The sequence below is a fragment of the Lithobates pipiens genome, unplaced genomic scaffold (assembly GCF_037356315.1).
Source record: "Lithobates pipiens isolate NorthernLeopardFrog02 unplaced genomic scaffold, aLitPip1_a1.2 Scaffold_18, whole genome shotgun sequence".
Taxonomy (NCBI): domain Eukaryota; kingdom Metazoa; phylum Chordata; class Amphibia; order Anura; family Ranidae; genus Lithobates; species Lithobates pipiens.
In genome coordinates, this window is record NW_027507758.1 from 72,469,652 (window position 1) to 72,495,499 (window position 25,848).

A 25,848-nucleotide genomic window follows, 5' to 3' on the forward strand; every position below is an offset into this window, starting at 1 on the left:
TTTGGCAATAAAACCTGGAAGCTGATTGGTTTCTATTTAGAATTGTGACTAATTTTGCCCTATCTAGCGTTAGTAAATAAACCCCCAAGTGACACTTTTTTTGGGGACCAATGCCAATAATACAGTGATCATTGCTAACAAATATGCACTGTCACTATACTAATGACACTGGCTGGGAAGGGGTTACCATCAGGGGTGATCAAGGGTTTAAGGTGTGTGCCTAGCCTGTGCATTGTTACTGTGTGGGAAGTGCTTGAACTAGGGGAAGGCAGAGATCTGTTTTCCTGCTTTGCAGAAACACAGGATCAATACCTTCCCTACTGACAAAACGGCAGTCTGCCTTGTTTACATAGACAGATTGCCATTCTGCTTGTGTTTCTCGAACAGGTCCACTGGACCCGGTGATTGGCTCCCGCTGTGTCCAATCACAGCGGGAGCGGGATGTCAGCAGTTTGCATGCGTACCCCAGACCAGGGAGTAAGTGCAGGATCATGTACTAAGTACATGATTCTGTACAGGAGAGCTGCCTTGCCGCCATATTGGTATATGGTTGGCAAGTGGTTAAAGTATAACTAAATGCTAATTTTTTATCTGTGTTTTGAATAGAGTGGAGAGGGATTGGAACTCCTATTAGGTTTTTATTGCTGTCGGTTTCCCCATTAAGAAGGTTCACTCTCTCTATTTGTCCTGTTTACCTTTATCTTCAAAAGTGAACGTTAAATAAAATCCCAAATTTTGAGTTGGCTCCTGAACAATAATAGAGGAGAAATCTTGCAGCGGGGACTCTAGTTCTGGTGACAATCCGGGATTCCCTAACTTTGGAGGCATTTCCTTTCACTTACTGTTTTTTGGTTATGGGATAGGAAGTAAAGGGAAATCTCCCCAGATGGCAAAAAAACTTACAGGGGTTATCCCTCCCTTATTCTGTCCAAAATGAAAATAAAATATAGTTCTACTTTTAAGGAAATCTGTCTTTTGACCATTCTGGGCATAGCAAAAAGGTAACTTTTGTGATGGCCCCCCCATAGCTGCTTATACTTTCCCTGCTTCTAAGCTGGACTGACAGAAAAAGCAAATATCATCTGTCTACAAGGTCATATGTAATCTTAAATCTTGGTGTGCTTTGTATATTTCTTCCAGACCTGTGCAGTAATCCAGGAGCTTCCTGTAACAAAGACCGGTCACTTCTGCTTTCTCTCCTTGTACAGGATGACTGGTCTTGTCTCCGCCCCCTCTTGTAGTTTTATGCAGGTGTAATGACATATTTGGCGACCCATCCCAATTTGCTGCGGAAGTGACGTTCCGTCGCCGCCATCTTGCTACACCCCACACTCGTCCACAGTAAGGATACACTAACAAGGGGGAAAGCGGACATGTTGTTACACCCACTGGAGTTTTGCATTTTACACGTATTTATAACAGTAAAGTCAGTTTATATAGTGAAATGCAGGACTTGGAACTCTGCCTGACTACTTAGATCTTGAATTTTAAAAGCAGTAGCAACCCTGCTCATCTCACAGGTTTGCTAATCTGACAGAAGTTTGCTGCTTTTAAAATTCAACATCTAAGCAGTCAGACGGAGTTGTAAGTCCTGTATTTCACTATAGCTACTCACTATACTGTTCTAAATACGTGTAAAATGCAAAACTCCGGTGGGTGTAACAACATGTCCGCTTTCCCCCTTCTTAGTGTATCCTTACTGTGGACAAGTGTGGGGTGTAGCAAGATGGCGGCAATGTAACACCACTTCTGTAGCAAACTGCGATGGGTCGCTGAATATGTCTTTACACAGGCAGTGTGTAGTGCGTGGAGCCTGCTGAATGTACAGCACACTACTATTTTTTACAAAGTAATAACTGATTTTCAAAAGTATTTCATTCACATATAATGGATATATAATCTTTGAGGCTATTAAGGAAAATGTTTACAGGAAAGCTCTACCAAGCTGCTTCGTTCACTCCTGAGTGACCTGTCTGGTATTATTACGTATGGGGGAGCATATGTCTAAGCTTTCTCCCACATGAGGGCACAGGTGCCTGCTGATTGGCTGATCAGGCACCCAACACTGTCATATGGGGTGGTGGTGGAAAGAGTCCTCGGTCTTTGTTATCTCCAAGTGATGACTTGATGCATATATAGCACTCTATCTCTTTGTGTCCATAAAAAGAATACAATGGGTGAGAAAAGATAAAATAAGTATCATTAAAATGGTAGTAAACTCTCTTCATTTATTTTTACCTACAGGTGAGCTTATAATAAAACTTAAAGCAGAGGTCCACCGAATTTTTTATTTTTTTTTGTTAAAGTCAGCAGCTACAAATACTGCAGCTGCTGACTTTTAAAATAAGGACACTTACCTGTCCAGGGTGCCCGCGATGTCGGCACTCGAGGCCGAACCCTCCCTCGGTTCTTTTTGAAGGCACTGTATATTGTCGATCGGGGGAGTATCCAAATGCCTTCAAGGATCAGAAAGAACTTATTTTCCTACTGAAGCTAATTTAAACATACTTTGTAAGGGATTTCTGATTTTCTCTCAATCAGCCGTAGGTCCAGGGGTTATGTTGTGTGTGTATGTTTTTTTTTTTTCAACCTATGTTACTATGGGGTTGATTTACTAAAGGCAAATACACGGTGCTCTTTGCAAAGTGCAGTTGCACTCTGCAAATGCAGTTGCTCCAGATCTTAGAAATTAGGTAAAGCTTCACTTTGTATAGGCAATCACATGCAAGGAAAAAAAACAAAATTTTTTTTGCTTGCTCCTGATTGGATGAGGGAGGTCAGCAGAGCTCTCCCTCATTTACTAAGCTCTAGAGCAATTGCACTTGCAAAGTGCACAGTATATCCATGGCAGCATCATCATGTGAAAATCTCCTCTTAAATCAGAACTAAACTGTATCTTAGCACCACAAATTTAAAATGCTATTTAATACATTTTTATATTCAATGCAAACTCACCCATTCATCCATTACGCTCTTTCTCTGTACCATAGGTCCAGTCCTCTATCACTGCATTATTGTGTAACTGGTAACTGCCCCCACAGAGGGTGTTGTTTATATGTTTTTTTAACTATGTTGTAATAAAATGTATACTTTTTTTATTGAATCTCTCTCTCATTATGCGCCCACAAAGTCCGCAAATTTTTTTGACTTGGTCAGTCAAGGATAATAACATATAATATACCTATATACCATATAATATATAATATAACATATAATATACCTTCCTATTTATTTATTAATGCTAACAGCATAACAATTAAAATACTGTATTTATTGGTGTATAACACGCACCTTTTCACCCTGAAAATTGGGTGCAAATAGCGTGTGCGTGTTATATGCAATTTGGGCTGCCTAGGAGGAAACAGAGGGGGGGGGGGGGGGAATGGGGGCAGGACGAGCGCCATCAGATTACATACAGTGAGAATCTCCTGTTTACTCAGCGGCCTCTGTAATAGGAAGTCCCGTCTCCTGGGCCGGCATTGGACCACTGTTCTGTCTATCATATAAGCCGGTCCAGGAGGTGGGACCTTGTATTAAACAGGCTGCCGAGTAAACAGGAGATTCACGTTGTATGTAATCTGATGGCACTCATCCCACCTCCCTCCCTGTCCCCTCTGAGGCAACAGTAATCCAAGGTGAGGCTGCATATGGGCACTGATCAGGCTGCAGATGGATATTGATCAAGCTGAATTGATGGGCAAATATGAGACTGCAGATGGGCATTGATCAGGCTGTAATCATGGCAATAGTGAGGCTGCATATGGGCATTGATCAAGCTGCATTGATGAGCAATTGTGAGGCTGTAGAGATAGCATTGATAAGGCTGCAGATGGGCAATGATGAGGTTGCATTGATGGGCACTGCCCCCTATTTTGCTTCAAAGTTCTTTATTTAAAATGTAAGTTTTTTCCTGAAACGTCCCTCCTAAAATGAAGGTGCGTGTTATACATCTGTGCGTGTTATATGCTGATAAATACTGTAGTTAAAATTATTGTAATGTTGGGAGAGTTTAACTTTGCTTTAATTTGTGAATCACCTGAACTTAATTTCAACACTATGACTATAGCCAGGTATACCACAGCAGCAGATATACCCAATAATTGTGTGTTATGTCACCATGATCAGTTGTATTTGATGTTATCTAGCAGGTCTGATTGAAGGTCATTGTCTTAGCAGTAGGATTAGATCCCTGACGATTCTACATTGGGGGCTTTTCAGTAGCTCAGTCTAATTGCTCGTGAAATTGTGTCCTCAGGAGTGAAAAATCAGCCCCCCCAAAAAAAGTAATCTGATTGAGCACCATAGGGTCCCATTGACTTCTCACTCTCTTAATTTTTTTTGTTAAAGTGGTGGCAGTCTGTCATAAAGCAAAATTCTTGTCTTAGAAGCATCTGTTGATAATTGACACATGAGTTATACATAAATTCTAGGATAATGGCTTCCTACACAGTATTCATTAGAGACTGAAGTAAAGGCGCAATAGTCATCCATATCATGAGCTCTACATAACACTGGCCTGTATGTGAGGGTGGCAAGAAGGGAGCCATTATTCAAAAAGAACCAGGTCACGGCACATCTGGCATTTGCCTGAATGCATGACAGTGATCCAGTTGTGATATGGGAATGATTTTGGGGTCAAAGCAATAAGTGTGGCACCTTATATTGCCCATAGACACCCTGTCTACAGCAAAGTATGGTGGAGGTGGCATTATGCTGGGTGGCTAAAAAAAGTAAACTTTACTAGCCTGTAACGAACATATTTGCCACAAGTCAGGAAATGGCTGATTGCAACAAAAGCTTCCACCACACGTCTTTTGCTAAATGACAGTGCCTCGAAAAGTCATCTGTGTTGTCATGTTGTATGGTGGTCTTTGCAAAATCGAAGTTTCCTATCAGTATTTTTATAAAATGTAATACTAACTTTTTGCAGATGCCATCCACCCAAACTATTACAATCCTTACTTCAGAATCGTCCGGTTCGACGTCTCTGCAATGGAGAAAAATGTTTCCAATTTAGTGAAGGCAGAATTTAGAGTGTTTCGTTTACAAAATCCAAAGGCACGGGTATCAGAGCAACGAATAGAGCTATATCAGGTAAATGTCAGATTTGTGATTATTTTTTTCAATATGTTTTGTAATATACATTATCATTTCTAATTTGAATATGTTGTGCTGTACAGTGTTAATAGACAAAATAAACACTCTTAGTTGATAAAAATACCACTGAAACTGAAACAGTTCAGATGACTAAAATATGACTAAAACTAAAATGCAATTTTAGTCAAAAGACTATGACTTACGCTCCATTCACACTGATGCGGGGCAAATTGATGCAATTTCACAGTGCAATTTGTGTTTTGACAGGTGCAAATTTAATGCGATTTCTGAGGGGGCTGGGCATTGCTGGGGATTAAAGGGTAAGTTCACCTTTATAGAAAAATCTGTAAGGTGAACTTACACAGGACCCCCCCCCCCCAGTTCTGCTGACCTGCAGCACAGCTATTTCCTGTTCTGAGCCCCGGTATAGATGCCTCATGGCTCCGGGGCTTAGAAATCCCCAGAACTTAACTTCCAAAAGTATCTATGGAGGGACATTTAAGAGTACTCGAATTGATCACCGCCATCACATGGGCGGCGCCAACCAATCAGAACCCACGTAGCCCGTACTCTAAGAGGGGAAGAACAGGAGTGAATTCCGAGGAGATTTCTAAGCCCCGGACACCTGATGCGGCTATACCGGGGCTCAGAACGGCAGATCGCCATGCTGCAGGTCAGCGAGACTGGGGGGGTGAGGAGGGTGTCCTGTGTAAGTTCACCTTACAGAGCTTCATGTAAAGGTGAAGTTACATTTTAAATTTGCACCGCACCTGCACTAAACTCGCACTGCATCGATGTGAACGGTCTTCTTAGAAAACAATGTAATTTCAGATGACATGCAAAGTTATGCCTTTCGGATCGCATTCGGTTCGCATCAGTGTGAACCGGGACTAAAACTAAATAGAAAATTGTCGTCAAAATGAACACTGGTTTATATATCACAATAGTTAGATCTGGGTCTGTAGTGCATGTTCAAAACTAAATAATAACCTGGATAAACCCACTATACTCTTGGGCTAATAAGCACCCTTCAAGTCTAATGGTATAATACATCTTTAAAGCGGGAGTTCCGCTGTTTTTTTTTTTTTTTTTTTTAAAGTCAGCAGCTACAAATACCAAATACTGCAGCTGCTGACTTTTAAAATAAGGACACTTACCCGCCCAGCGCGCCTGCGATGTCGGCACCCGAAGCCGATCTCTCAATCGGCTCTCGGGTGCTGCCGCCGCCATCTTGGGTATGGGAATCAGGAAGTGGAGCCTTGCGGGCAGGCATACAGGGGTGACACGAGCGCACATCCGCTAAACCGATAATGTCATTGCAGAGCAAACAAACCCCCCCCCCCCCCCCCCCAGGTGAACGTCTGTGCATCACACAGGGGCCCTTTCGCCGGCAGATATATCCTCACTCCGCAAACACCTCTTTCCAGCAACAGGAAGTTTTCCACTACTTAATGAATCTCAACCAGCGTCAGTCTGCCCCAGTCAGCTCTTTAGAGCGGGTTGCAGGAGAACTAACACTGGGAGACTCTATGACAATACATATCAAAATACATCTTCATAAAATTTCCACAACAGTCCCTCCTCTTGTCATATGCTCCCATGTGTCCCTCGATGAGTCTTGATGATCTTCTTACACCTGGAAATGTATCAGTCCTTACAGTCCATATGAGTCCATAAAAAGGAAAACACGGCTTGACATGTAGACTTTGTTCTTCAGGAGGGATGACTTAGAAGAGGACATGAAGGCCGGTTGGTCTGGGATCCTCTGTGTCTTGTACTTGGGTGGGGCTTTGTCATCTGCTCGGGCTCTGTTCACTCGTCCAATCAGGCAACAGTAGCACCTCACCACGGCATATAGAAGGAATAGAAACAAAAATAACATGAGTATATATACCTTCACTCTTTTAACGATAGAAAAAAATACAATGGGAAAAACACGAGAGCAGCTCGACATCTCTGCATGGACCAGCCACACAAAGTTCAAAAACAGGCCTGAGAATTTTTAATCACACAAACGTGTATTACACATCCATCAACTCACTCATCATTACAGATTTCTGAAGCCATAGCTGAACTACTTCCAAGGTATGTTTATTCTGGGGTCTCGTACCTCCAGACATCAAAAGTAGCTTCCAAAGGATTACACCTTACTGTACCCTCTGACCATATTTGCCAATCTTTATAGGGTTTAATGGCCTTTTCCCCAAAACTAGACTTCATGTACTGTGCAACCATCTGACTGTGGGAAGCCTTGCATTCCCTCCCTTGCATGAACTGTCATTGCCCATGGCAAATTTTAAATTGGCTTATTGTCTTACCCCTGTGTCCAGGGAAACCATTGCACCTATTTAGAAGAGCACCGCCCGATGCCTTCTTTTACGGTGGATCAACGGACTACAACCACTATATCTGGTCCAGTCCCCCAACTGGAAACCCTAAACCGAGGCATCAACTCTATAGCTTGTTGTCCCAACACTTTTGGCACAGAACTACAGAGTACCACTCTTTTAACAACCAACTATTAACTATGCCAAATGATTCATGATAGTGTTTTTGCAGAGCGAACACACCCCCCAGACGAACGTCTGTGCATCACACAGGGGCCCTTTCGCCGGTAGACATATCCTCACTCCGCAAACACCTCTCTCCATCAACAGGAAGTTTTTCACTACCTAACGGACCTCAACCAGCGTCAGTCTGCTCCAGTCAGCTCTTTAGAGCGGGTTGCGGGAGACTCTATGACAATACATATCAAAATACAGCTTCATAAAATTTCCACAACAATAATAACATGTTATTCAATTTTTACTCTAGAAGTATATAATGAGTTTGGAAATTTTAGAGAAATGTTTAAGTCAACTAAAATGATTTTAGTCAACTGTATTGGAAATTTTAGTAAACTAAAATAGGACTAAAACTATTTAGATGACTAAAACACGACTAAAACTAAAATGCCATTTTAGTCAAAAGAAAATGACTAAAACTAAATCAAAATTTGACATCAAAATTAGCACTAGTGTTGTAAGGGCTTGTTTACGTGGTTGTGAAAACCGCTGCATACAGATTGTACAGAGTATAGTTATGTGTGCATCTGCACGCAGCAGTATACAAGTCCATAGGGCCTATTCACACAGCTGGACCTGACAAGGGAATGTTGTTCTACGTTCAGCAGTATAAAAAATAAAATAAAATATAGCACACAGCTGTGTCCAGGGCTGTCATTTCTGCTGTATTTTACTCTAAACTCATGTAAACATTTGTGTGAACTCTATAGTGTTTTTAATATTTGTGTGGAACATTTTGCCCATCAATGCTGCTCAGTACAATTGTGTAAATGTTAACAATATGTAGCCAGTGTTGCTGCAGCTGCTGATTACACACTGTTGATATTAAAAGGGTTAGTTCACCTTTACAAAAAAAAAAACACCTATGCAGGTAAGGGATGTCTGTAGGTAAAAACAAACTGTGTGGCTCTGACTAAAGTTAAATAAGACTCTTGCTATAGGTGTAGGCCATTACATGTCCTTTCTCATTCCTGATGCAGTAGCTCCCAGCTCAATGTTTGAGAGCTTACTCCTGTCATGGTGGAGGTGAGTAGTAACAACCAGGCCTCACTAAGCAATGTCCTAACAACATCCTGGGAGTATTTCAGTCAGCTTTCATAAGGTATGTAAATGACCTACACCAAAAGCAAGGTCATTATCCAACTTTAGTCAGAGCTGCACAGTTTGTTTTTATTTTTTATGCCCCATATCCGCACAGACAATTTTTTGGTAAAGGTGAACTAACCTTTTAAATATCAACCCTTAGGCCCAGTTCACACTGCTGCGACTTGTCAGGTGACTTGAGAGTTCAAAGTCACATGACAAGTCGCGCCCCATTAACTAATCGGTGCGGCTCAAGTCACTTTGATTTAGAAAAAAGTTCCTGCACTACTTTTGGTGTGACTTCATCAAGACTTGCATTGATTTCTGTTAAATAAGTCTATGTAAGCCGTGAAGAAGTCTCGCAGGGATCTGGATTCAAAGTCTCACAACTGTGACGTTGTGGTGGTGTGAACCGGGGCTAAATGAATCAGTCATGCAACAGTGCATTCACAGAATGACCCCGGCCTTCAGTCAACCAAAATCAGCCAAGGTCATTTTGTGCATGCATTGCAGCCACATTAATTGCTCACTTGGGCTGATACGTAAACAATAGTTTGTAATCAGTGAGGCAATGCCGTGGCTGCTACCGCTGCCGCAGCTGAGTCGCTCATAAAAAGCCCCTCACTAGGCATGGGGGATGTAAACAGGCTGTACAAGCTACATGCATGCAGCTCACATGAATAGATGCTTGTGTCTGTTGTCTGTATGAGTTAGGATGTACTATGGCCCCCGAATGCTAGACTTTGGAGAGCGCCTACAAGGTAACCCTCTCGGGAAGTGCTTCCCCGAGGGGGTTATCTGATGCGGGGAGGAGCCGCGAGAGCTGCCGGGGGACCCCAGAAAAGCAGGTTTGGGGCCACTCTGTGCAAAATGAGCTGGACAGTGGAGGTAAGTATGATATGTTTGTTATTTAAAAAAAAAAAGAATCCTTAAAATCACTTTAAGCTTTCACAATAAAACCTGTAAGCTGGTTTCTATGCAGAAGTGAGCCTGATTTTGCAATCCCCAGTTTTAGTAAATAAATCCCATTGTAATTTGCTCTTTGCCTAATTGAAGTGTATTTGAGCCCCAAACTTCTTTCCCCTCATCCCCTCATTTTAGAGGGAAGGGTTAGCACCCCTAGCAGATTTATATTGCTGTCTGTCTATATCCCCATTTGGAAGATTTATTCTCTCGATTTGTTCTGGTGACCCTGCTAATGGACCATTTAAAACAGGGGTGCCCAACCTTTTGAAGAGTAAGGGCCACTTAAGCGACTTGGTAACCAGTTGCGGCCTACAATGAGTGGAGTGGGCGGCTAACAGGTCCGTGTACACTCCACATATGCAGAGCAGACACAGCCCACTCTACTCTATGGGCCCTCCGATCCACTCAGATGGAAGGGGAGAGATCCCCTTCTGTTTTTTTTCTTTTAGCGGATTGGATTGAAGGTATGCAGGTGTAAACGGACACAAGTCTGTTTACATTTGCCGGTACTTAGAGGTGAATAGAAGGTCTGATTGGGTTGGACCGATCATATGAACGGGGCCTAAGGCTGCTTTCACACTGATGTGCTGTGGTCTACCCAAAGCAGTGCGCCTCTGGCTTTCCTGTGGGTTAGCTGCACTTTGCCATAGAATTCTATTATATCCTGCAGGTGTTGTGCACTTTCTGAAAGCGCACCAAACCCATAGGTAATAACAGAGGTCTATGGCTCTGCAGTTTGAAAGCAGCACAGAGGTCTATGGCTCTGCAGTTTGAAAGCAGCCCGGTAACCACTGCAGAACAGATATGCCAATATATACACTGTGATTATAGAATTAAACATACCTTTAATAACAGTGTTCAATTTGGGTATCGCCAACTGTTGCTGTTCCAGGCAGAGTGCATTTGGTATCATATATGTGGCTCTGCTACGCAACCGCTGGCTTCCTCTACCATCAGCTTCATTCACAACACTGCTGCTCTGGGATTTTGGGTTGGGAACCCGCGATCTAGGCTTCCCAACCAGCCATCCCAGAGCAGGAGGTCGCGGGCCACATCAGAGGACTCCGTGGGCCACATGTGTCCCCCGGGCCACTGATTGGGCACTCCTGATCTAAAACTTTGAGTTGCTTTTAGAACAGGAACATAGGAGAAATCTTTAATTGTGGATGCTTTTTCTTGTAACAGCTGATTGTGAAGAAATTTTCATTTTTTGGATAGATTTTCTCTCACTTCCTGTTTATTTAAACTTTAAAGGCCAGTCCACCCAAGGAATTATATTTTACTTATGGATAGAGCCTGGTGAACTGAGTCAGCCACTGTCTTCTTATATGTATTGGAAATTTCAACAGTGAGATCTCCTTGCTCCTACTATCCCTTCCAGAAGGGATAGTAGCAGCCCCCCATAATGGGACCAGTGGGTGTGCAGAGCCCAGAACACAGAATAAAGATCTCACCAATAGAATCTCTGAGAGACTGAAGTCAGGTGGTTCTAACTCTTTATTATCTATCAAAAGCAGACATCTCAATTTGGATGGACTAACATTTAAATATGTAGAACAGGCCACAAGTCACAGCTGGCACCTAGCGGAACACTTTAATATATAGAACATGCCACGAGTTATGTACATGACTAGGATAAAACCGACGTCAACCACCACCAAATTTTGTGATAACCGATACGACCCTATAATCTGATTTCCCAGATATTCAAGAGTAATTAGACTGACACCATTTGAAGTGAAATGGGCCTTAGCAGCCATTTATTAACAAGTAACCAAAACACAAGAAACATTTCTTTAAAACAGAAACATAATAATCCCTGTAAATCAATAAAGCAAGGTTGCTGATCTTTGAAGGCATTAAAGAACCAAACTTGTTTTGTATCTGCATACCACTTAAAGGTCCTCAGCTGCAACACACCATCTCAGGGATCATCCCAACTCTCACATCTCTGCAGATAATTCCATGTCCAATTCTCCCAGTTAACCCACTGTTAACTGAACTTTTAAAGAGGAGACCCATACCATAGATGGGTCCCCACTAAGCAATAACACTTACATTTTAAAGGCCTCCAAAGATCCCAACCCCCAGGCCACTACAACCACTGATAGACATAAATTCAACATTTTCAGGGCGAGAGGGAGGGAAGTTTCCTCTTCATTGGTTGGATTCCAACTGCTTGGAGTTCTCCTTTATCCCACCTGGACAACACCAAAGCCCCTCCTAGACCTTCAAAACCCACCAATCCTGGTGCTTAACCTCCCATCTACTGTTGAGCTATTAACCCTATATTTGCAAGTTTCTCTAGTCATGTCAACCCTTCGCTTATTTTTATTTTTTTTTGTTTTTTTTTGTTACTTTGGCCCTATCTGTTGGCACCTACACACAGTATACAGAACATGCCTCAGGTCACGTACAATTGACACCAACAGAACATGTTAATATATAGAACATGCCACAGGTTATGTACAGTTGGCACCTAGTGGAACACTTTAATATATAGAACATACCACAGGTCACATACAGCTGCCAGCTAGGCATATACATTCATGAACATGTTGCTTGTAAAGCACCCAGGGAGCCCCGAAGCTTAGCATGTTTCAAGCAGCTTCTATTGGGCCCACCTCCTGCACCTCACGTTTGGTCATTTATAGCATACATCATTGTTACAGACCTATGGTGAGGAGTAGGAACTGGGAGGGGGCTGACTTGAGTTTCAGACTACAGTAGAATGGTGGAATCTGCAAAGAATAGCGATGGGTTAGGGGGCTCCTGTGGTGCTCTGTATATAATGCAACTGCTCTTGCAGCCCTTCTTAGTGCCTGCTGTAAATAATTTTAGACATTTTAGAATGCAGGTAAATGTGATAGATAAGAGGGAGAATCACATCAACTGTGCTTTAATTATTGCCCAGAAAGTTAGTCAATAGTGTATTATACCATTTATTTTGTAACCATTATTACAAATAAAGGTATGAATTTTTGTATTTGAATTCCCTGTTACACTGAGAGAGCCTGACTCCAACGACTGAATGTTATGTATTCAGAGAAATCCTCATACAACGCCAATTTCCTTGATAACATTCCAGTAAAAGCCGCATTTGGTAGAAACGTCAAAACGGAGTCCTTGACCCAATGTGACCCAACAGAGATCTTTTTTCTGAATCGACACTATATGCTAAAAGCACTAAAAGGATTCTGTAGTCTTTTAAATGTCTTCTAACATAATATGTAGGCAGGTTTATATTACGTGCAAAGATTCAAAGTCACTAGTGCTCCAAATAGATGTGTTTCACATGTTTATTGTGAGGATAGCATTACATAAGGCATAAGAAACCAATGTTTTAGGGCCCAGCTGCATGCTCAGATAAGGGTCTGGTATAGATTTCTGGGGGGGACCCCATGCTGTTTTTCTTGATTTTTGTGGGTGGTTTCCCCCCTAAAATCTATACAAGACCTGAAAGGCCCATGGGGTTCCCCCTTGACATCTGACTGGCCCTTCATATACGATAAGGGCCTAGTATAGACGAAGGGAATATCCAGCCATTTGCTTAAAAAAAGAAACAAAGCAGCTAAGGCTGTCATTTACCCACAATTTAAACGGCATCTTTTTTATTTTTTTAGATTGTATGAAATTATACAGACGAGTCACTTCACAGGGTATCCCACAAGCATGTTACTTAAAGGGTAACTCCACTTTCGTGGCAAAAAAAATAGCAAATACAAAAATAATAATATTGCATATACAATTGCGACTCAAGTCATATTGTGATTGAATGTTATTAAAAAATACCTTCCCTTTTCAATCTGCAGCCACTGTCATTTTTTCTGTAAAATGTAATACAGCTACCTGGAGGTGTTCTGTACACAGAATATTTATAGAAACAGAATTTCCTGCTTGTCTGATTGGCTCACTGATTTTCCCAGAAGTCTGCACTGAGATACAAGTGAGATTTTTGGCATCCCCTGCAACAAAAATGTAATTTTTGGTGAGATACTCCTAATAGGAAACATCTAAAGGAATGCAGATCCTTCAATTTTCCTCATTAGAGGCCGGCAGGTGCAACAGCTGGTTGATAACCACTCCCATTAGATTAATTCAGCACAGGGGCATAGAGGAACAAACACTGTTTTTTTCAGAATAACAAAAGTTGGGTATCTGCAACAAAGGTTGTTAAAAATCCTTGCAATGTACATAAGTTACCCAGAGGGGAATGTTTGTTTTTTTTCTCAACAAAAGTGGAGTTACTCTTTAAAGCAGGGATCTCAAACCAGCAACCATCCAGCTGTTGCGAAACTACAAGTCCCATCATTCCTCTGCCTGTGCAAGTCATGCTTGTAACTATTAGCCTCATGGGACTTACAGTTTCACAATAGCTGGAGGGTTGCCAGTTTGAGACCTTTGCTTTAAAGGAACTTTGCATTTTTAATGCTGCTATTAAAGCATTATTAAAATTGCAGCTTCCTTCCAAACTGAATTTTAAATTGTTTTTCTTTGGCACATGTCCTACAGGGCAGTGCCCAGCCCCAAGCCCTTTTTTTTGACAATCTCTTGCCTATTAACCTAGAAATTGGCCATCAGTGTCTTTTAACATATAATTACAATTGATTGCAAATGGGTTTGGGTTTGGCACGCAAACTTTAGCATTGTTCGCGTAACCTGCTTTAGGCACAAAGATTTACGTAGTTGTGTTATCTCTGAGCCAAGAGTGAGAGGGAATAAAAAAATTTAAGTGTTACTCCTACACATTACTTAGCACGCATTGATTATAACGAGAAAATATTTATCCAATGCTAGATCTACTTTAAAGTCAACCTGTACTCAATCTCTGCACAATAAAGTATTACATAATCTAAGCAAACCTCATTCACATCTGTAGCTATATGATTTTTGAAGAAATGATTCTTAAGTGTACAACAGTGGTACTGAATTCTCAGCTATTATCTCTGGAAAGCAGAATCTTGGCAGTCCAATCTTCTAATGTAACCACATAGGAGGTATTTATAAGCTGTTGAAAACCAATTTCCGAGTCTTAGGCCTCATGTATATTGGATGTTTTTCCATCTCTCCTCTGCGCCTTTCCTCCTGGCAGCAGTGTTTTTGCAGAAAAAAATTGTGATGCTTGTAAACGCGTTTACCGTGTTTAGCTGCATTCAGGCACTAAATAAGCCTATCGTTAATATGCGTTTATGCGCGTCAACCATGTTTTCTGTCAAAATGCAGCTGCTTCTGCCTGTGTTTTTTTTTCTGCCTCTAAAACTCCTCTAAACGCTTAGGTGTGTATGGATGAATGCTAACATGCAGGGGTGTTTACAGGCAGAAAAAAAAAAGTCGGACACCCCTAACAGCAATGTTAAAAATGTCCAGTGTGTATGAGGCCTTTTTGTGATTTTTGAGGCTCTTTGAGAATGAATAACTTCACTGTACATGCAGACAGGGAGGCCAGTCATAACTTGGAGTAAAGTTCTTTTACTGCTTAAGACCATGCAAATTATTTATTGTCTATAGTCAAGGCACAGTTGTGCTTTAAGATCTCTGCAAGTATATGAACTGTTGCTACCATGTTTTTAAAAATATCTGCAGATGTACGGTATTTGTAATAGCCCTACACACAGAACAGAACAAAATAAAAAAATATAAAATGCACACTATCCACGTATTGGTTAAATCAGCTTCTAGGGGAGGATATTTATAGAGGAAGAGGTGTTAATGAAGTGCGTCGGGAAGACCACTTGGCTGAATGGCTTGCTTTGGGAATGGAGGTGGCTGAAAGTCTTGGATAATAAGCCCAGACATTCCCCCAGTTTGTTTTATGTTTCTTTCACCCAAAGATAGCCTACAGCTCAACAGAGGCCAGACAACTTTCCATTTTAAGATAACTAGTTTTTGTTTATTAAGGTTGCGTGCTTGTTAGGTGAGGGCACCGGTCCTCAGGAAGGATGTACTGGAAATGGAGCGAGTATAAAGAAGGGCAACAAAGCTAATAAAGGGTCTGGAGGATTTCAATTATGAGGAAAGGTTGCGAGCACTGAACTTATTCTCTCTGGAGAAGAGACGCTTGAGAGGGGGATATGATTTCAATATACAAATACCGTACTGGTGACCCCACAATAGGGATAAAACTTTTTCACAGAAGGGAATTTAACAAGACACGTGGCCACTCATTAAAATTAGAAGAAAAGAGGTTTAACCTTAAACTACGTAGAGGGTTCTTTATTGTAAGAGCGGCAAGGATGTGGAATTCCTTTCCGTATGCAGTGGACTCAGTGGGGAGCATCGATAGTTTCAAGAAACTATTAGTTAAGCACCTGAACGACCACAGCATACAGGGATATATAATGTAATACTGACATATAATCGCACACATAGGTTGGACTTCATGGACTTGAGTCTTTTTTCAACCTCACCTACTATGTAACTATGTAAGTTTAGGAATTTATTTTGCATTTTGACATGACATTTTAAAGGGCTCTTAAGCCCTGATGAAAGTAGACTTCTGAAATATGTTGGATGCATAATAAACAGTTTCTGGACTTACTATAAGAGTACTGTGCTGCTCCTTTTACCATTACCATTCTGAACGTAGTGCTCCAGGGCCCAATCATGGCCCCTGTACTCTGCCTACTGGAAAACATCCCACGCCCAAAGATCCAGAGCTCAGTTGCTCATCTGTCTTTTGATCAGAGTACTGCAGAGACCACCAGCTGGAAGTACCAGAAAGAGATGCTCCAGGGAAATTCCAGTGGCACTGCTCTGTGTTTGGTCATATGATTGGTCAAGTGCAGGAAATTGTTGGGATCTTGTGACTGTCCTTGTCATCAGGAGTCTCCCCGTAAGCCATGGAAGTTTTCTGACTGCTGTCTCTTATCGGAAAAGGCTCTTACTGAGAATTAAAAAGAGAGCTAAAGAGTATAGTTTACAATACATATATATTGTAATGGTTACTTTAAATGTTTTTATCTAGTTTTTATATTTTTACATGCTCTTAAGACAGGGGTGTCCAACCTGTGGCCTAAGACGGCTATGAATGCAACTCAACACAAAACCATAAACTAAATAAAAAATGTTTTTGAATTGTTTGTAAAAATGTTATTCACACTTAGCAAACAGATGCACCCAAAGAAAAAATTGACAGAGGCTCTTTATTTGAGTTTTATAAGCTTTCTCTTCCCATAGAAAAATATCCCACTCTTCACATTCACGCCTTATTCATGTCATCAGTTCTCAGCAACACGTGAGCAACTATTTTCAAGGAAGAAGCATACAAAGGAAAAAATTAGAACCAACATGTCTGATAAGCATGTTTCAATTAATTGAGAATTGCTTCTACATCCATTTAACCAGATATTGGTGCATTAGTTTAGCAAAAACAGTGTCAAATGTCACACTAGTTTTATGTTGGCCTCTTTTACTTTTAAAAAATTAAGTTTTATGACTCGGTGATCATTAACTTGTGATCTGCCCAACTTTTTCTGCTCATCATCTATCTTATTGTTAGTGTATTTTATGTGTGGGACAAGACAACTTCTTCTATTTCCAATGTGGCCCAGGAAGGTCAAAAGGTTGGAGACCCCTGTCCTAAGATATTTTCCTTAATATTTTATATATAATGAATTCTAGATTTTTCTTCCAGGTGGATCCATGTATTTCACTGCAATTAATCAGCCTGTCTGACCTGATCAGCTCAGATAAAATCTTAACCACACAGAAACTATTTGTTTCTAGTTAGTCAGACCTGACTGGTAGACTTGCACTGAGAAAGAGTAAGAGCAAGACAGTGCTACTAATCAATGATCTTCTAAATAAAGCCAGATGTTTAGCACAGTTGTTTACCAAAGCTCCAACAGTGGGATGCTTGTTAATGTTGACCTCACTAGGTTGTGCAATTTACTATCTTTTTATCTTAGTCTCCATTTATATGAAAAAAATACTTTGTTGTTGTTTAATTATGGTTTTGTCTTTGCTGAATTTTTTTGGATACAGATCCTTAAATCCAAAGACTTAACATCACCAATGCAGCGCTACATAGACAGTAAAGTTGTGAAGACGAGAGCAGAGGGCGAGTGGTTGTCGTTTGACGTCACAGAGGCTATCAAAGAATGGCTTCGCCACAGAGGTAAGTCCAATTCATTTAGAAGACATTCTATGTTTATACCATATCTATCTATCTATCTATCTATCTATCTATCTATCTATCTATCTATCTATCTATCTATCTATCCATGTTTATTGGTAAGTCTCATCTTTTTTCTTACAGATAGGAATCTTGGATTTAAAATAAGTTTACATTGTCCTTGTTGCACCTTTGTACCTTCAAATAACTACATCATCCCAAACAAAAGTGAAGAGCTGGAAACCAGATTTGCAGGTACATTAATAGTTCCATTCGTTCTTTTATAAAGAAATACACTTACTGTTAGTTTGATTCATTAATAAAGAATCAAGTTGATATGGGTTATTAGCATTTCTGCCAACTGAGCACTTAACACAAAAATTCAATTTCAATGTTTTCTTCTATGTGTTGGGGGTGTAGCCTCTTTGGTCTGAAGATCTGCTGCAGCTATTACAAAGGGTCCCGATCTCCCTGTTGAATCTGTTTTTTAGTTATGTTATGGATACAGCAGGAGGAGTGGGAAGACCTTATGGAGGTGAGGACAAAGCTAGGAGTTGGGAAGGTTTTTTAGAAGTATATCGAAACCCCCAAAATAAATAACTTAATATATTGTATCTTCCTGCCCTTAGATGTGGTGGTTGAAATAATTTTCATTTTTCAGGTCTTCTTAATATTTTCACCTGGTGATCATGTCAGCAACATATTTCCTGTCCTAGGGTGACTACTCTTACTCACTGCTCTCCTCATCTCCATAAATTAGGTGGAAGCGTTCTATAGTTCATAGGTGAGACCTGGGAAAGATGATCACATTGATTGAAATTTCAAATCATGACAAACCGGCATGTGCATTGGCCCACAAGACTCCACCTATGACAAAAATAACATTTTATGGCTAGACTGACTACACTAGGTGGGCAGCTGCTCAAACAGATTCATAGTCACTGCAACCCATAATAAATAATCAGACTTACTGTGATAGATCACTGTAGAATAAAAAACAAGAATTGTGGTTTATTGCTATTGATTACTGTACTTTGCAAATAAAAAAAAAAAAAGAATTTAGAAAAACACACCCTGTGAAAGAAGCAGGATAATCCTTACCTGCTATGTGTCCCATGCCGTGATCCTCTCCGTCTTGTAGAATAACACAGGCTGAAGAATTAGCATCTGATCTTTCTGAGTGTCATATTTGCTATGTGCTGTGGTTCCACCTGTAGGCTGCTACATTACTACTGTGTCTATGCAGAACTGTGGTTATGTAGTGACTTGTGGATGAAACCACGGGGCACAGAGGGAGACTTAGGCATCTAGCACATCCAGAAGTGTCAGATGATGAAAATTCCTCAGCCAACTTAACGCTACATGAAAGGGAAGACCAGAGGTGCAGGTAAAACGGTAAGGGACAGGTAAGTGTTATTACTCAGTTTTTACACAGAACTTTTTGAATTTTTTAACAAGTTATACTAAAACCTTACAGCTTACGCACACAGAGATTTAATGTATCATCTTCTGAACATCTTTTAAAAGGTATGGATGACCCCTTCTTATACCCCATCGTTGACCACAAAAATTTGAAGCCTGGTCAGAAAAAGCATAACAGCCAGACCCCTCATCTATTACTAATGCTGCTGCCATCGTACAGGCAAGAGCCGCAACAGCCGAACCGGCGGAAGAAACGAGCTTTAGATGCTGCTTATTGTTCTAGGTGAGTAAATAATGTATAATAATAATGTAGCCGTACAGATTAATGAGTTCTCTGGGCCATGTTAACACAGACTCAATATTAAAACGAAATTTATATGGTGAAGCACTGCACTCCAAGCTTGGAATAAGTTCTTAAAAATTCAAATTATTGCTTGAACATAGCAGCACTCTATTGCCCAGTGGGGCCCCAACAGTATTCTGGGGAAATACAATGCCAAGTTTTGACATTTAAGATATTGATATTTTAGTATTTTAACCAAAACTGAGAGACATGGAGGCATCCTTTGATGATCTCCTTCTCAAACTACTAGTTGGCTGACTGGTTGTCTTTAACACAGTCAGCGAAATTGGAAAAAATATGTAGACAAACTCAGAACGACAGCCAGGCAAGTCGTATTTTTAGGAGTAGAGGTAAGCCTGTGGTAGCCTGCATATCTCTCTCAGTATCAGAGACTGAACATAATTTGTATACCGTATATAGTATCTCACAAAAGTGAGTACACCCCTCACATTTTTTTATATAATTGATTACAGGTGGTCCCTGTGTTACAAACAAGATTGGGTCTGTTGTTCTTAAGTTGTATCTGTCTGTAAGTCGGAACAGGTACATTTTTTAAGTGTAGCTCCAGCCCAAAAAACTTTGTTTAAGCTTTTTGGATAGTATAGGGAAGGGTCAACACCCCTGTAATGTTTGTTTTGCTGTCTGTGCCCCTGTTCAGAAGTTTTCACTTCACTTTCTGTCCCAATGACAACTGGCTTTTCAAAGTTTTGGTTTGTTATGGAAAAAAGGATTGGTGATAAAGCATCAGTGGGGGTACCATTTTCCCACAATAACTTACAGGAGTAAATATCCCTTCCTACGAGTAGATTTCCTCTCACTTCCTGTGGTCTCCCTCCATTTGTAAGTAGGAGTCGTTTGTAAGTCGGATGTTTGCAACTAGGGGACTGTCTGTATTTCTTTTCATGTGACAACACTGCAGAAATTACACTTTGCTACAATGTAAAGTAGTGAGTGTACAGCTTGTATAACAGTGTACATTTGCTGTCCTCTCAAAATAACTCAACACACACCCTTTAATGTCTAAACCACTGGCAACAAAAGTGAGTACACCCCTAAGTGAAAATATCCAAATTGGGCCCAAAGTGTCAATATTTTGTATGGCCACCATTATTTTCCAGCACTGCCTTAACCCTCTTGGGCATGGAGTTCACCAGAGCTTTACGGGTTTACAATACAATGATATTTCCGCGCTACTAAATGTGTGCGTTTTTTAACAGTATGCTGCAACGCTGAAGGAAATATCAGAACCCAGAAAATATATAAAGTAAAGGTATTTCACTTTATAGAGCTTGACAAGTTTCCACTGGAGTCCTCTTCCACTCCTCCATGATGACATCATGGAACTGGTGGATGTTAGAGAACTTGCGCTCTTTCACCTTTCATTTGACAATGCCCCACAGATTCTCAATAGGGTTTAGGTCTGGAGACATGCTTGGCCAGTCCATCACCTTTACCCTTAGCTTCTTTGGCAAGGCAGTGGTCGTCTTGGAGGTGTGTTTGGGGTCGTTATCAGTCTCTGAAGGGAGGGGATCAGGATCTGCTTCAGTATGTCACAGTACATGTTGGCATTCATGGTTCCCTCAATGAACTGTAGCTCCCCAGTGCCAACAGCACTTATGCAGCCCCAGACCATGACACTCCCACCACCATGCTTGACTGTAGGCAAGACACACTTGTCTTTGTACTCTTCACCTGGTTGCCGCCACACACGCTTGACACCATCTGAACCAGATAAGTTTATCTTGGTCTCATCAGACCACAGGACATGGTTCTAGTAATCCATGTCCTTAGTCTGCTTGTTTTCAGCAAACTGCGGGTTTTCTTGTGCATCATCTTCCTTCTGGGATAACAGCCTTGTGAACCAATTTGATGCAGTGTGCAGAGTATGGTCTGAGCACTGACAGCCTGACCCCCCACCCCTTCATATGTCTATTTTCCAAAGACAACATTTGGATATGATGCTGAGCATGTGCACTCAACTTCTTTGGTCGACCATGGCGAGGCCTTTTGTGAGTGGAACCTGTCATGTTAAACTGATGTATGGTCTTGGTCACCATGCTGCAGCTCAGTTTTAGGGTCTTGGCAATCTTCTTATAGCCTAGACCAGTGATGGCGAACCTTGGCACCCCAGATGTTTTGGAACTACATTTCCCATGATTCTCATGCACTCTTCAGTGTGGTTGAGCATCATGGGAAATGTAGTTCCAAAACATCTGGAGTGCCAAGGTTCGCCATCACTGGCCTAGACCATCTTTATGTATAGCAACAATTATTTTTTTCAGATCTGCAGAGAGTTCTTTGACATGAGTTGCCATGTTGAACTTCCAGTGATCAGTATGAGAGAGTGAGAGCAGTAAAACCAAATTTAACACACCTGCTCCCCATTCACACCTGAGACCTTGTAAAACTAACAAGTCACATGACATTGGGGAGGGAAAATACCTAATTGGGCCCAATTTGGACATTTTCTCTTAGGGGTGTACTCACTTTTGTTGCCAGTGGTTTAAACATTGATGACTGTGTGTTGAGTTACTTTGAGGGGACATCAAATTTACACTGTTATACAAGCTGTACACTCACTACTTTACATTGTAGCAAAGTGTAATTTCTTCAGTGTTGTCACATGAAAAGATATAATAAAATATTTACAAAAATGTGAGGGGTGTACTCACTTTTGTGAGATACTGTGTAAATATATACATAAATGCACTTTTTGAAACTTTTAATGCTCTTTTTGACAGGAATGTTCAAGACAATTGCTGTCTGCGTCCATTGTTTATTGACTTTAAGAAGGATCTTGGCTGGAGATGGATTCATGAACCCAAAGGGTACAATGCTAACTTCTGTGCCGGAGCCTGCCCCTATCTCTGGAGCTCCGACACCCAGCACACAAGGGTGAGTCCAAATGTTTCCCTCTCAGAAGATATTAATCTTTTTCCAGATAGTGTATAAATTGACTATCAGCATTTCAAGAGAGTGTATAACCTAATTACTAACCATTCAAGACGGTGTATGATGGACTATTAATATTTCAAGATGGTTTACGACTTATTATTAACATTTCCATCTTTGTCAAATACTGTGTTAAATGAAGTATACCAGCAGCTAAAGTGTACCTGAACCCTCATCCTAACGTTCCTTCTCTGCTTTATTTATGCTGAAAGAGCAGCTTAAATACTTCCTTATGTATCCCTCTGATCACATGGCCTGATGAGACATTGATCACATGAACTCAGTTGAAAGGGAAGTTCATTCTTAAAGCGGTTGTAAAGTCAGAAGGTTTTTTATCTTAATGCATTCTATGCATTAAGATAAAAAGCCTTCTGTGTGCAGAAGCCCCCCTCAGCCCACCTAATATTTACCTGAGGTCCCTCTGAATCCAGCAATGTTGCAGGAGTATCTTGGTTGATCTCCCTCATCTGCTGAGACAGCAGCGCTGCACCATTGGCTCCTACTACTGTTGATAAAAGTCTGTCAGCCAATGAGGAGAGGAAGGGGGCGGGGCCGGGCCGTGGCTCCATCTCTGAATGGACACAGGGAGCTGTGGCTTGGCTCGGGGTCCCTCATAGCAAGCTGCTTGCTGTGCGGGCACTCAACAGGAAGGAGGAGCCAGGAGCACAGAAGAGGGACCTGAGAAGAGGAGGATCTGGGCTGCTCTGTTCAAAACCACTGCACAGAGCAGGTAAGTATAACATGTTTTATATTTTTAACTAAAAAAAATAGACTTTACAATCACTTTAACATTAATTCATAGGCCTTTTAGGCCTAACATAATTCCATAGGCTTTTCAGCTAACAACACAAGACAAGGGCATCATCCCACATGAGATTTCACTTTCCAATGTGAGCACTTTCATTGGCCACTGATGTACTGCCACTGGGCAATGAGGAAAGCTTAGCTCTGGTAGATGGAATCTGACTCCAGATTCAGTTAAATAGGAACTTTAGCCATAACTTGATAAAAAATAATGTTCTACCAAAATTAGGGTGTGCTGTAATTTTCCTGCAGCATCGTTCCTGTTTCTTCTTGCTGGAGGCCACCATTTTGCTAAAGCCCAGAGCCCGTGAGCAGAAGTAAATCATTAAATACAGAAACAAACGCATTGATTTACCAGTTTAAAAAAAGTTACATTCCTGGAATGCCGGGATTGCTAACTGTCACATTTGCTTGTGTCCTCAACCAAATTGTGAAACCATCAAATGGCTGGTGTCATAACCGGTCACATGTGCAGCACCATGGCAGTTGCAGATCAAACAGAAACAGCTTCCTTGGCTGTAAAGGATAAGAGGGTTTAATTCCACTTTAAGGCTCTCAGTAGATTGGCCTCTACAAATTTGTTAGTGCCTTAAAATGGAGAGCAAATGAGCAAGTGCAGAGCATGGTGAGACAGTGTATTACTGGACTTTAAACAGTTTAAGCACTTATTTTTAATGTTTTACATAGCTATGCCTGCAAAAGGGGTCAGCCTAAAGTGATCTAGCAGGACTTTATTTTCTAACAAAAATTCCACTTTAAGTCAAGCTCACTGCAATAAAATAACATCAAGGTCACAAATGGGAGGGTTTTATGAGTAACAGAAGTAATAGCAGAGTTTTTTATGATTAAAACATTTCATTTTACTGGTTTAGTCCACCCAATTCTGTTGTTTAGGGTATAGGTGAAGTGTGATGGAATGGCTTACTTGCAGACTTCTGCTAAATTTACTTGCTCTAGTCCAGCTCAACTTGGAGAATCACTGCTGAGGCTACAAGGTTATTTTTGAGTTATTACCCAATATGTAAAATAAACCTCAACAAGGTTAGACCTCATTGTCACTGCCATAATAGGTGGGCTGACCTTTACCATCAGTGTAACAGAAAGATATACACTGGTAAGAATAAGTATGTGGACACCTTGCCATTAACTGATTTTCTTCAGTAGTTTGCCTTAAATTGGGATCTGATCTTGATTAGACTCAGGTAAATTGGTTGTGTGTTATCAGCTTAAGCACATTGGGGGTTATTTACAAAAGGCAAATCTACTTTGCACTACAAGTGCAACCTACAAGTGCAAAGTGCACTTGAAATTGCACTGAAAGTGCACTTGGAAGTAAAGTCGCTGTAGATCAGATGCAGGTAAATAAAAAACAGCATTTTAGCTTGCACATGATTGGATAATAAAATCAGCAGAACTTCCCCTCATTTCAGATTTACACGACTGCACTTCCAAGTGCACTCTCAGTGCAATTTCAAGTGCACTTTGCACTTGTAGTGCAAAATGGATTTGCCTTTCGTAAATAACCCCCATTGTGTTTATCTATTGATGTGACCTAGATGAGGATCGGATCACTTTTTATGGCAAATTACTGCAGGAAACCAGTAAATTCCAACTTACTTTTTCTTGCCAAACTATCTGACATCGAACAAAACTGAAATGTTCTTCAAATTATCAAGACCAATTTTTCCTTTATAACAGATTATAACTTGAATATAAGGTTTTTGCTTTATATTATTTATTAGAACCACTATAAGACTATACATTTTATACTGTTGAGGACTTCAGTCAACCATTCAGGGTGCGTGTACGTAAGAAGATCTGCTACCTCAAGGCAGACCAGCTCACCTTTAAGAGGAAGTAAACCACTGCCTTTTTTTTATGACCTGAAAAGTAAAGGCATAATGTGGTAGTATAATACTAAAAACAAAAATGCAGGCGCACAGACCAGAGGCCAAGTAAAAAGTCAAAAGTAAAAATTAAATGTAGCTTTGACCGCTGCTGTCCAAAACTCATAAACAAATGAGGACAGAAGATATAATCAAAGGGGTGAACAGCGCTGATCAGCAGACATAAATAGGACCCTCAGAGGCAAAGTAAAAACTTTTTTATTATTGTTAAAAAAATAATAACATGTTCACCAAGGCATACAGCAGTCAATTGATGGTCATGCAGAGAGTTGGATTAAAAAACTGACAGTACCTGGAGGCCGGAGCCACATGGATAACACAAGGGCTTAGGGAAACCCAGCACACAGCCGTTGGACAAAGAACACAGGAGCACCGCTGATGGGCAGCCCATCCAGGACCGCAAGGCCAGGGGTCCGATGAAGGGGCAACCAAACTACAGGCGCAGGAACTGTTGGGGCCAGTATACAGCGGCCGCTCGCACTGTGTAGGAAGCCCAGAAGTGATGTCACAGCATGGCGGAAGTCAGCCAAATGGATCTGAAGAGTATGGGTAAACCCTGCTGCTGGAGCCAATTAGGAACTGCTGATGCCAAGGGAG

At 41.0% G+C, this 25,848-nt stretch overlaps 1 protein-coding gene across 2 annotated transcripts in view; it reads left to right on the forward strand.

Moving 5' to 3' along the window:
• The window catches only part of TGFB2 (transforming growth factor beta 2), a 203,536-nt gene that overhangs the window by 172,136 nt on the left and 5,552 nt on the right, over window positions 1-25,848 (forward strand). For both annotated transcript variants that reach the window (XM_077485780.1, XM_077485781.1), the window contains exons 2-6: window positions 4,931-5,094; window positions 17,694-17,826; window positions 17,968-18,078; window positions 19,351-19,528; window positions 22,330-22,483. In XM_077485780.1, the coding sequence (XP_077341906.1) occupies window positions 4,931-5,094; window positions 17,694-17,826; window positions 17,968-18,078; window positions 19,351-19,528; window positions 22,330-22,483 (740 nt within the window). The remainder of the gene's footprint in view (window positions 1-4,930; window positions 5,095-17,693; window positions 17,827-17,967; window positions 18,079-19,350; window positions 19,529-22,329; window positions 22,484-25,848) is intronic.